Source organism: Hippocampus zosterae, chromosome 2, assembly GCF_025434085.1.
Source record: "Hippocampus zosterae strain Florida chromosome 2, ASM2543408v3, whole genome shotgun sequence".
NCBI lineage: Eukaryota > Metazoa > Chordata > Actinopteri > Syngnathiformes > Syngnathidae > Hippocampus > Hippocampus zosterae.
Genome location: NC_067452.1, coordinates 25,117,885 through 25,131,022, shown reverse-complemented (window position 1 = coordinate 25,131,022; position 13,138 = coordinate 25,117,885). Strand labels below are relative to the sequence as shown.

General features: G+C 41.2%; 1 protein-coding gene across 1 annotated transcript; it reads left to right on the top strand.

Moving 5' to 3' along the window:
- Positions 1-296: 296 nt before the first annotated feature.
- Positions 297-12,415, top strand: si:ch211-253b8.5 (dysbindin). The gene is made up of 4 exons (XM_052057167.1): positions 297-639; positions 8,370-8,519; positions 8,645-8,794; positions 10,233-12,415. Exons 1-4 carry the CDS (start codon positions 597-599, stop codon positions 10,538-10,540), a joined length of 651 nt encoding a protein of 216 aa, XP_051913127.1. The 5' UTR covers positions 297-596; the 3' UTR covers positions 10,541-12,415.
- Positions 12,416-13,138: the final 723 nt, after the last annotated feature.

Here is a 13,138-nt window from a genome sequence, read left to right as displayed (position 1 = left end):
AAAACCTAACTGGAAGATCCATTATTATAAACACTCAAACATATTCTGACAAACAAACAAAAAAGGATAATAATGTGAACCGGCATTGCCGTAAAAATAGTATGTAGATGTTTGTCTTTCTGATCTAATTTGATAATAATATACTGTACATTACAGGGCTCGACTGCTCTTACAGTTTTTGGTATGCTCCTAAACATTACATAAAAACCCTTCTGATTCTATGACCCCCTCATTATTACGAGTTGGTACAGGCCACAATGTCTACTATCACTCACCCTGTCTCTCAGCTGCACAGTGTGCAGGACTGTGTGTGTTTGTGAGGGTAAAAAAGAGAGAGGGAGGGTGGGGGGCAATCAGGATGCAAGCGTGAGGCAGTGTGAGGGCAACCTTGAAAGAACGACGGGGGGGATCGCAAAGGGGAGAGGGTGTCAGGGAGAGCAGGGGAAAAAATAAACCGTGTAATTGGAATAGCCTGGTGCTAAAGTGTTGAGATGCAATGACTGGATGATCTGCTACGACGTGCACTGGCATCCTGACCTGCAGCCTTGACAAGAGGTGACAAGACAAATTGATACCTGCCACTACATCACGGCAAGATGTCATCTTCAGGGTCAACCAAACCCAACAAACGTCTGGCATGTAAGTAACTAACTGATATTGTTTGATTTGAATGGGGGATGATGTCGCTTAATTATATTTGTATCTTCTCCCTCTGTAATGGATATATCTCACAATTTCCTCTAATTGAGCTGTGGGTAGAGTACATGTTTGATTACTTCATTATGCCTGTTCAGAACATCATAAACAAGAACCAGTTATGCCTCTGAAAATATTTCTGCTGAACTAAGTGACATGCAGTGTGCACAACTGGGGCTGGGTGGGTTTGATGTGATGCTGCCGCTTTCCTAGAAATGTATTTGAGAAAAAAAATGATTACACTACATGAAGTGGAAAATCAATAATTCACACACACCCATATATATATATATATATATATATATATATATATATATATATATATAGGCACTTTTCAACTATGTTTGTCTTGATAGTAACACAACCTACATAGAATAGAAGAGGCATAACGTAAACTCACCAGAGTCATAGTGTTAAAATGTCCTTTGAGTATTATTCTATTCTCTGTATGCAATGGGGTAATATAACTAATGTGGAAGGTAGCGTATCATACACAAACCCAGTGGAACTTTTACCAGAAGTCCTCCTTTTTTCATTTGGAAAGCTGTAGGAAATAGTAGGGCTCTTTGTTGCATTTAGATGGACTGATGATCCTTAATGGCTTTGGGAATGTGGATGGAGGTGGCCTGGGAATACACAATATGATTGCACGGCTGAAGATGCAATCACAGCTTGAGGTTGCCGGAGACATGGAGATGGAGACAAAGAGCGGTGGAAGTATTTTTACGCAGATAATTGTTGTTTGCATTCAGTCAAACTTTTAATATGGTGATTCACAGATGTGCTTCATGTGTAATTCCTGCAGCATGACCCGATCCGAGGCAGAATATGCATATCAAGAGCAGAGTGTTCCCTATTTATTGAGTAATACACAGTCTGTGTTTACATGGAGGAGTGATTGGTGTTGGGCGTCGAGTCATATCGTGGCAGTAGTGGTGGCTGCTGTGCACGGTGCAGTGATCTCACACATAAATGGTGTACATTGGCTGCTCAGCCAAAGGAGGGGAGTGGTTGGCTAATAGCAGTAGTACCTAAAGATGATGAGGTTGTACAATGCCGAGAGCTGAGTCTCACCCTGCACTAATCCCTTGGGGAGAAATAGAAGCTGCAGTCGGTCATCAAGGCAGAAAAGAGCTGGAGATAAATGAGCTGTCAAATGTGACTGCTCATGGAGTGCAAGTACAGCCTTTCTCCCAAATAAAAAACATGTCTCTTTTCCAGGAAGACACAAAAGAGATCATGGGATTTCCTCCCACTCATCACAAGGGGACTGAAAGCCTTACCATGTGACTGTTTGGTTCAATAGTAACGTTTGTTTGATGCTTGCAGTGCAGTTCCTTGGTCTCTTGATCTATGAGTGCACCATTAAAACGACACAGAGCAGCCAATGATGCGTGGAGCTAACCGTTTGCATCACAGAGAGCAACCAGAGACAAGAGAGAGACACCAATATACACTCAACAATTAATTACTCTGCATGACAGTGGATGAGACACACACACCCCGACCCACCCAAAAAAATCACACAATCTGTTATGCAAGAAGTTTACATATTGAACAACATTCCTTGTATTGTAAATTACTAACAGCCAGATCACAACAAAAGGGCCAAGCTGATGAGGAGATGAAGTGAATGAAATTCAATTTGTCATTGATATGTTTATATCCTGTGAGTATCACCTGTAATAACAAAAAAATAAAAAGAAAAGCTGCATACCTCTGTTTTATTCCTCTGAATGTGAGTGATTGAAGACCAGCAAGACCCAGTCAAGCACTTACATCAAATCACTGACATAACATTTTCATTTAATTGAAAAGCGGTCAGATTATATAAATCTCCATAATAATAGTAATGTCAATTTCTCTTTCTCTTTCGACAAACATGCGTGTAGAAGGCAGTAGGTCTTGCACTGCGATGCACTACGGAAGGGTGCAGCTGAAGAACTGTGCGAGCATTACATAAGAGCAAGCCTAAGGCTATTATGATTCACTGTGAGCTTAGACAGACAAGAAATTTAGAAGCCATTGGCCCTGTTTTGGATCACAACTGTCCTGGATATTGTCATGGAAAATAGATACGGAGTGTAACAGAGCATTACAATAACACAACTGTTGCGTGTCGATGTTGAATGACGAGCTGTATACAAAAATAATAAAACAGTTTGAAAATATGTATATTTTGTTGTTGTTCTGTTTATTTTAATATATGAAAATATGAATCCAACTGCAAATACATTCCGACCTATATTCAAGTGAGTACTGTACAAAGGGAACATATTTAATGTTCAAACAAATTAACTTTTTTTTTCATATATGAACTTATATTGAATATTGAATAGGTATTTTACGCTATCCTTGCTTGATTTACAAGTTTAGGCGCTCAACTCTTGTCGTATTTCGTTTTTGCATGAAATGTCACAAGTTTTCAATGGCAGACATGTCTGGACTGCAGGCAGGCAGGCAATCTAGTACCACACTCTTTTACTATAAAGTTGTTGTAACATGCAGAATGTGGCTCGGAATTGTCTTGCTGAAATAAGGAGTGCGGTTGGCTTGGATAGCAGCATATGTCGCCCCAAAACCTGGATGTGGATTTCAGCAATTATGGCGCCTTCACACATTTACAAGTTACTCATGGCATGGGCACTTGGACAGATTTACAAAGTTACTGTGGTCCTGTATGGTGAGCAAACTTTTTGATGCATCTTTGATGCAATTGAGACTCCAAGCTGGTTTGTTTTGATAAAACCAAAAATGTAATGAAATCCACGACATTTTGTGACGAAGAGGGCAATCGCTGATATTGGAGATGTAATAATCATTTTAATGTTGATGACATGTAATGACAAATACAAACAGAATGTGGCTTGTTACATACATCCATACACTTAAACTGTCACACTGCACACCCGTTTCTTAGTCACGTCCTTTAATATGCTGATTTCACTTTGACAGCAGCCATCCCAGCTGTTCTCTCTTCCTTGAGCCAACACACTAAATCCTTTCCACGTGACCTGTGTTTCATAGCTCATATCAGGATAAAGCAGCAGTCTAACAAGGACGGAATCTGTTGTGTCCATGAACAAGAAAGGCTCATAGTGCATTCCAAGGCAATCGGTGCATTCACCGATACTCAAATTCATTTTTTCAACAGAAATACTCTTAGAAAACATTCACTCCAAGGCCAACATATACTGTATCATTTACATTATAAGTCACAGGTGTCAAAAAAAGACATGAAAACATGAATGCCACGCATGTTTGGAATGGGAGGAAACCGGAGCACCCGGATAAAACCCACGCAGGCCCGGGGAGAACATGCAAACTCCACACAGGGAGGCCGGAGCTGGAATCGAACCCGGTACCTCTGCACTGTGAAGCCGACGTGCTAACCACTGGACTACCGGGCCGCCCTTGTTTTATTTTATTTTAAAAGAAACAACAACACAGCACAGTGCAGGGTTCGGACAAATTCAAATTATTCAAGATCCAGTGGAAGGGGTTTGATTTTGTTTCCAAGAGATTTTGGGCTCTATTATTTGGGTGCAAAGTGAGTGCATGATTGTCTGTGTCTCATGTGTTGTTTTGTATTATTTTGGCTTTTTTTTGTGTTAACTTTTCTTTTGATAGCGGCGCAGACACCCGCAGCGGCTCCTCTTGTTTTATGTTCGAGAGTGAAGAAATTTCATCTGTGCTGTATGCTTCAAATACAGTACATTTGACAATAAAGTTTATCCAATCCAAGTGTGGCGCAAGGTGCAGTCTAAATCTGAGTAGAGGCAGGCTAGACTAAGTTTTGGTATTTTAACAGACCTGTGCAAGCTGGGACAGTGTGGCACATTTAAAAAAGGGCATTTTGAGCCATAGTGGGCATAAACACAGCAGACATGATTTGCCATCAATCAAAGCGGCTCCTCTCATTCCCTGTAAATTTGGCTTGTGAGAAGTATGCTGATCATCCTTGACATGGCAGAAGAATAAACTGATTTGCTCATGTTCTGCAGCAGGTCGAGGTGCATGAAGTACATTTACAAGGAAGTGCAAGCAGACCTCCACGGGTCGCTGATATAAAGTTGGCTAGGGAGATCACAGATCAGTGAAGTGAGCGCTTGGAGACCTCCTTCCACCCCGATCTTATGTAATGTATTGGTTTGTGACCCGCCCTCCAACTCTCCATAGCTGTGCCAGGAGGGGTAAAGGAGAGTCTCTGTTTTCAGCTACTAAATCAGGTGCGCTGGCTTGGCGTATCAAAGGAAACAGCCTCGGTATGCGCAGCAATGCGCAGAGGTGATAAACTGATCTGCAACACATTTAAATGAAATGGGGGGAAAAGACATAACCATTGAGCGTATCACAACCCTCAGAGAGATTCATTTACATTCCTGCAGTCGGGCAGACTGACACAGGGTGACCACTATTTGTCTTTGGATCCCAATCAAATGTAGAAAAACACTTAACTTAATGATTCCGCAGAGCCGCATAAGGCTCACTTGCAGTTAATAACCTCGGTCAGAAACGTATTGGATTCCACCATGACAGCTATGAACTTGCGTAGCGTTGAGCAAGGTAATGTTAGCCCAATGGCACCTCCCACATGTCTTGCGGGATGGTGAAAAACACAAGAAGTTAATAGCTATATGACTCACCCTGCTGCTTGCTTGTTTACTTGCATGCAGAATTACACAGGTGAAAGCATGTAGAGTAAAGTGATTTTCAAATGTGAGAAAGTAAAAGTATTAATTCAGTTTCGATTTAAGATATTGATCTTTAGCTGCTCAGCAATCATGCTCACATTTGATGGTGATCAGTGGACTTAGAGTGGCAAGAAGAAACCCGGTTGGGATGTTGAGGCAGTTAATTAAATGTAACTTTTGTGGTTGCAATTTACATTTTAATTAGAGGTGCTTAGAATCCTTTTGGTGCCCACGTTTAGCAATAGATTACAACCGAAGTGCTTGAAATGAATGGCTTTAAATTAACACTGCTCTGTTAAAGAAATAAGGGTACATTGCGTTTTGCTCCAGCAAATGACTCCACAGGTGTAGGTGTACCTATTACTATGGAAGCTGAATGGAAACATGACCACGATGAGAGGAGGGGGGGGGGGGGGGGATTGATGAAAGCTGAGATAAGTGTTGTTGTCATGAAAGAATACAAAATATTTGAAACTACGGAAGATGAATTGAGACTCACAGTGACTTCAGCAAAGTACCTCTCAAAAAGGGTTGCTCTCATTATAGCATATAATAATCATCATCATCATTATTATTATTATTATTATTATATAAATACCTTAGAAGTTGATAGAATAACTCATAGGCCCTGTGTTTAATCATAATGAAATTAATGGACAACATTGTTGGAGACAGCTAAAAACAACAATAACAATAACAACAACAACAACAAAACATCAAGAACCGAACATCCAAGAAGAAACTCAAGGACTAATGTAGTAACAGCAATGGATTCAAAAAGAACTCTGCAGTGAGGGACGAAAGTATGTCACATTATTTATCTGGTTTTGCAGAAATGTAGAAACCGTACGTGCAGATGAAGTAAAGTGAATTTTGATATTGGTTCAAGCAGCATCCATTTGCTTGACATGCATGTCATTCATGGGCACTCATTCAATAAGCATGAACATGAACATACACTAGTGCATACATTCAATACAATACAATACATCCTGATTTATATAGCACTTCCACAACAGCTGCAGCTGTAACAAAGCGCTTTACAAAGCAGTTAACAAAACAGTTAAGTAAAATAAACACAACACACAATTCAGACATGATCACACACATACACAAATGTGCTCCTGCACGGACGAATAAGAGTACTGGTGACATGAGTCAAAGTGTCAGCCCATGCAGCCCGGTGGGCGCAGGCCCAGTGTGTCGAGAAGAATCCAGCACAGTTACACAACCAAAGCTGGTCATTTGGGCAAAGCATCATACCACAGATGGACCTTTGGACAATGGATATAGAAAGTCTACACACTACTTTTCAAATGCATGTTTTTTGTGATCTAAAAACATTAGGCCAAGGAATCATTTCAAGACATTTTTTCTGGCTTTCATGTGACATATAATCTGGACAAGTCAATTGAAAAAAAGAAAAATATTTTATTGTGTACACTGTCTTATAACCGATGAAGTGGTTGTGTTCAGAATGAAGCAATCACATTCAAGCGGGAGTCAGAAGACACACCTCACCATTTAAAGTGCTTCTGCCAAGGATGGCAATTTTCCGCGGATACGCGGAAATCGGCCGTTTTATTTCTTAAATTGATCATTTTTGTGAATCGCCTAAATCCGAAAAGAAAATTTTAGGGGGGGTCAGGTACCTTATCGTCAAGTTTTCATGAGCTCTCCCAATCACTCTTTCCATCTTCCGATTGTAAACAGTCCTGCGATTGGACGTGTATGATGTGTTACTTATTGTGATTAGTTGCGCCGTCCAGGCCATGCCCCTTTCTGCTTTTTTCATCACTAGCCATTGCCATCCCTGTTCTGCTTAACTGCAGATAAAGTTCAGATGTTCTTGTGTTTCCTAGCATGTGTTGAATTTGCCTACTAGCAGAATCCTGGAGGTTCGGTGCTGACCCAAACTTGTATTTGGAAGGGTTTATAACATGCCCCACTTTGTCTATGGCACCAGGGTAGTGATCCTGGACAAGGCATCCTCCCTATAGCAAAGACATCAAAAGAAAAATGGAGATTGTTGTCCCAGGAATTAACTAGCCAGCACTTGCCAAAAAGTCCTGAAACTCATTTGTTGTTGAAGATGATTTGGCTTGTGCTGTAAAATGGGACGACAAAAATGTCAGTAAAAGCATACTAGAACATCTGAACTTTATTGAAGCAGATGCAAATGCATGTGTGTGTGTGTGTGTGTGTGTGTGTGTGTGTGCGTATGTTTGTGTGCGTGTGTGTGTGTGTGTGTGTGTGTGTGTGTGTGTGGATAAGAGGTGCCCAGGTTTACAACTTCCAACATGTTTGAGATTTAACAAGTCCAGAATTATTCCAGACTTCTCAGTCTGCCAAATAATTGTATAGGTCAGAGGTTTAAAGCCAGTTGAGGTGTCCAATTAGAAGGGATTGAAGGATGACATGTCGGCCTGCACCGGTGTGGAGTGTCCACAAAGTCCACTCATGCGTGATCATTGTCCACCTCACAGGGTATTAAGCCCACTTGCACCACGCTCTCTTGCCCACGAAAAGAATTCATTAAGCGACCTGTAGTAGCAAGTTTGTTTCCTTTTGCCACTATGTCAGAAAGGGATGAAATTCACAACTCTTGCCTCAACGCCGATAAACTTTGCATAATTCAACAACAACAACAACGAAGAACAAAGCCATTGTAAATGTAAAGAAGAAGCTGGTGCGTTGAGTTCACATTCATAATTTATAATTCACAAAAATTATAAAGGCATTACAAATACAACAAAGTGCAAGGTCAGAAAATGTCCTACTTGTTCCTCTTATCTTCTTTACATCAAGACCACATGGTATGGCATTGATAACACCACTTTTTATTATTACACATACATTTGGGATATTGATATGTGAATATGTGTTTTGGAGGAGAAAAGTAACACATCAACATGAGAACATGCTTTTTGTTCAGGTTTGCAACATTGAGTTACAGCTTGACTTGTTGTCATTGTTCAGCGGAGACAGACAACTCCCAGAGAGTGTTGGACAACGATTCTACGCAGCATCTGAAGCTGAGGGAGAGACAACGCTTTTTTGAGGAGGTCTACCAGCAAGATGTGAATAACTACCTGCCCTCAGCTCACCTGGAGATTGACAGCAGAAAACGTGCGTGACTGCAGCAACTATTTATAATAAGCAGCATTAGTATGCTAGTTGCCCTTCAACCAATAGTCACCGTGTGTCTCATGTGTCACAATGTTAACACTTCATAATACAGTTTGTGTTTGCAGCCCCCATGGGAAGTATCTCATCTATGGAAGTGAATGTGGATGCAATGGAGCAAATGGACCTAATGGACATCTCCGACCAGGAGGCCCTGGATGTCTTCCTCAACTCCGGATCAGCAGAAGATGAGGGAGACATATCATCCCCTTTACCAGGTGCACAGACTGCAGTTTAATAACAACACATCCATCCATCCATTTTCCGATCCCCTTATCCTCATAAGGACTGTGGGGGGTGCTCGAGCCTATCCCGGCTGTCTTCGGGCAGTAGGCGGGTAAAAACACCCCTAACTGTTTGCCAGCCAATTGCAGGGCACACATAGACAAACAGCTATCCACATTCACACCTCGGGACAATTTAGAGTGCTCCATTAACCTGCCATGCATGGTTTTAGAATGTGGGAGGAAACCGGAGTATCCGGAGAAAACCCATACAGGAGAACATGCAAACTCCACACAGGAAGGCCGGAATCAAACCCACGACCTCGGTATTGTGAAATCTATGTGATAACCACTTGACCACCGGGCCACCAATAACAATGCACTTCCTAAAAACTCTGCTCCTGATTGTTCTGTCGAAAAAAATAACTGAGTTTTTTTTTAATTGATCCAAGAAAATAATAAAACTTTGGAGAAGCATGTTATTGCTACATTATGAGAATTGCTGTTATTATTCAGTACCAGCCATTGTCAGACATTTTTTTACTGAGTCTTGAAAAAAAAATGAAAAAAAGAATACCTGAATTTAATGTGTGAATTCTGAAAAGACATACATCAATATGTCTTAACATTATACACGTTCCTGGTATCTGCTGAATCCATCCACCCAACTTGGGCGTTACTGCCCCCAAAAACTAGTCAGTGGCACCACTATTGACTTGACCCTCCGCATTTTGTCTCGTTCTTCCTTCACTCCTTGGTATTCCTCCTGTCACGTTCGGGCAAGCCGAAATAAAGCTGGGATCCCAGAAGTGCAGACACCAAACAAGGTCTCCGTAGCAAAAGGGTTTAATATACAAAAATTCACACCGACAAAGTAGTAACGTAAAGTGCTGGTCAAAACAAGGATCAGAGGGCACAAAAACTAATAACAAAAAGCGCTTGCACAAAAGGCAAGGGGGGAAAATAAGAATCGCGAAGGCAAACAAAAAACAATGTAACCACTACACGCAAGCGAGAGCCAAACCACAAACTAAGAACCATACTTACAAAATACTGAGCGCCGAGAGTTCAAAAAGCGAAACACGAGGTCTGTAGCAATAGCAGTCAATGAGCAAGGAAGTAGCAAGGCAAAATTAAATACTCCAGCAACATGTGCATATCAGAGGGCTCCTTAAATACAGAGTGAGACTAATCATAGATTGGCAGCAGGTGTGTCCGCTAATGCCACCTGCTGGCCAGACTGAAACATAGCCGTGACACCTCCAGCTTTTTCCGGATGTTGCCATCATCCGGGATCGCTACATATATCACAACTGCTGACTTCTGATACTTTTCCAGCATCACTACGTCAGGCTGGTTGGCTATCAGAAGTTTGTCCATCTGAGGTGGTAAACGAAATAGGACAGGCATTTTGAACTGTGTTTCTTTACAGATGGGGACGACGAAGATGAAGACGAGGCAGACCAGGAGGCCGATGTTGTCTACAGGGTTTGTCCACCGTTGCAACGGCAAAGCGAAGTCCAAAACGGATCCAAGTCTCGCATGTCATCGACATCGTCGGGTTCCAGTGATACTAGCGGGGGCGGAGCAGACACGCCTGTAATCCAGTCAGATGACGAGGAAATCCACGCCGATACCCAACTGCTGACCTCTGTTCCCCATAATGGCGATGAAGAAACAGAGGATGAGGAAGAGGAGCAAAGATGCCTTCCAACTAAACCTTCACAAAGACTGAATTAGTCACAAGCGTCTTCTTCTTACTGTCGCATTTGATGAAAACCCGAGCATGATTCACCTGCTGTGATTTGTCCTTTGAATATTTGTCTGTATTTATGCAAAATTCTTTATACCTTTACACATACATTTTTTTCTCTCTTTGTTAATGGAGGGTGAAAGCTGTCAGTTGAAGTTTGTGGTCTTTATTTCTTGACATTTAAGAAACATTTGTTATACAGTAGGAGTTCATCACAGCCCACACATATAAATGTTGTGGCTGCTTGCTCCCTCAGGAGAACGGCCTTCCTGCTCACTTTGACTTCAAACGAGGTACCAGATAGTCAAACAAGAAAGCTGGATGAAAGTGCATCTTCACTTTGCAGAACAACAAAAACTTTTTAAAAAGGCATAAAAACCCAGCCGTGGGCTGTCCTTTAGGGATGCAGACATGGCTGATGAAAGTCAAAATAGATTTACATCTGAGGACAAATATTCTGCAGGGTGCACTGGCTAAAACAGTTTCACTGTGGTCCAAGTTGAAAAAGTCATTCTCACGCCTCAGTCATAGCAGCTTTTATGTGGCAAATCAAACAACAGTGGATCAAAAGCAGCAATTGCAAATCGCCAACTTTGAAAGGTACTGTATGTTTCCTTCACACATGGAGTGATTTAAATTTTGTTTCGCCGGCTTTACTATTGCATCGCTTCTAAATCGCTGTAAAAAGCAGTTATTTTTTTCTAAAATCCCCGAAAGGTTTGTATGAATTTCTGATTGCCACTGTAAATATAGACTTGTACACAAAATTAGTTTTCAATAAAACTTTGTGAAACTCAACATTGGAATCGCTTACAAAACTATGCGGCAGCTCTTTCAGGTACACTTGGCCATCGTTAATGGAGTACATAACGGTTCTGCAATGTACACAATTAGAGAAATCGCAGTAAAAGACTCTGTTAATCATTAAAGCAGTTGTACTGTGACAAATGTAAAGTTGAGAAGGTGCGTTGGATGCTTGGCATTGACTTCCCCCGCCCCCTTTAGACTTTTAGTGACACATCACATTACGGCAGGCAACGCATTTGAATTGAAAAGACCAGACCACCTGCTGATCATGTCTAATATTTAATTTCTGCATGGTTTTACATCTCTGCCACAAATTTGAAACCTGCCCCCTGCTGTGTCCACCCAACTTCACAACAATATTGTATCTAACTGTGAGGTGCAAATGTTGTGCATCTGTTTATTGTATTAAAATCCCCTTAAACAATCTTCTGAAACTAAGCAAGTACCCATGAACAAGTTCTATTGAGTGGTAAAACCAGTTTTTTTGTGTGAGCGTGAGCAATCTATTTACACTATGACACATGTGCTTATATTGTTAATGCATGCCTTGTGTGATGATATGTCTTTCTGTTGCGCAAACATCATGGTGTTGCAAGATTTGGCTCAACCAACACCCGCTATTAATGGCTAAGTACTGAGTCAGACATGTTGTCCCTCTCCCCTTTGTGAAATTACTTAAAAAAAAAAAAGAAAAAACGATAGCAAAGTGTGTGTTCATTTGAGTGGGAGTGGGAGAATTATGGAACTTGGACAGGTTGACAAACCGCATGGCTGACTGGGCTTCTTGTCCATACATTGCCATCCATCAGAATAATGGTGAAAATGTGAGACATTTCTTGACTGCGCCGGTAATATCTGGTGCATATACTGAAGGGAGACTCGATGCCATGCTACAATGAGTATGTGGTTGTAGATTTGAAGATACAATTTGTGCGATACGATGGGTATTCATCTCAGCAATTTTATGTGGACGCTGTTTCCTATTCGAACACTTTGTTCTCGTATGAATAAAAATGACTGAAATTTAAAATGCAAACACATATTTTGACATGAAATACTCTCTCATTGCTTCATTTTCTTCTTGTTCCGTTCTGCTCTCTTTTGTTTTGATATTTTCCTGCTTCGGACAGCCTTTTCCAAACACAGTAGATGGCTTCAATGCATGGTATGCTATAATTTGCCACTCACTTGCATGTTCGTTCTGCCTGCTTTAGAAGATACTTAGAGAGACATGGGCGTAAAGGGCTTGCTTGATCATGCAGTAAGAGACCAGTACTGGCCGCCATTTTGTTGACTTTGGCGTCTAGTTATACGGGTTGTGCAGGTTTACAATACTATCGTTTTATTATCAGTTGTTCACCAACATTATTATCAGCACTATTGCTTCCTTTTAAAGGGTGGTTTTCCCCCCACAGAGTCATGAGGCAGATATACTGAGGTTTACACTTGGAGTTATAGTGCACAATTGGCAAATATTATCATTAAAGGGATCCATATAAACACATAAGTAGCCCAGAGCCTGCTTTAACGTCTCGACCAGATGGTAACCTCCCTCCCAAGCGTAAAAGACACATTGCTAGTGATGACTTTTGAAGCAAAGCTTATATTTGAAGTCAAGCTTGGGCGCCAACTACTGAAGCGAAATCTATGCTTTTGCCTTGCTTGAACCTAACTCAGTTTTGTTCACCGACGAACGAGAGAAACTGTAAGACATGCAGTGTAATGTAAGTTGAGAGCTATGTGCTTTAGCTGCAGTTTATTTCAACAGAAAGTGGCAG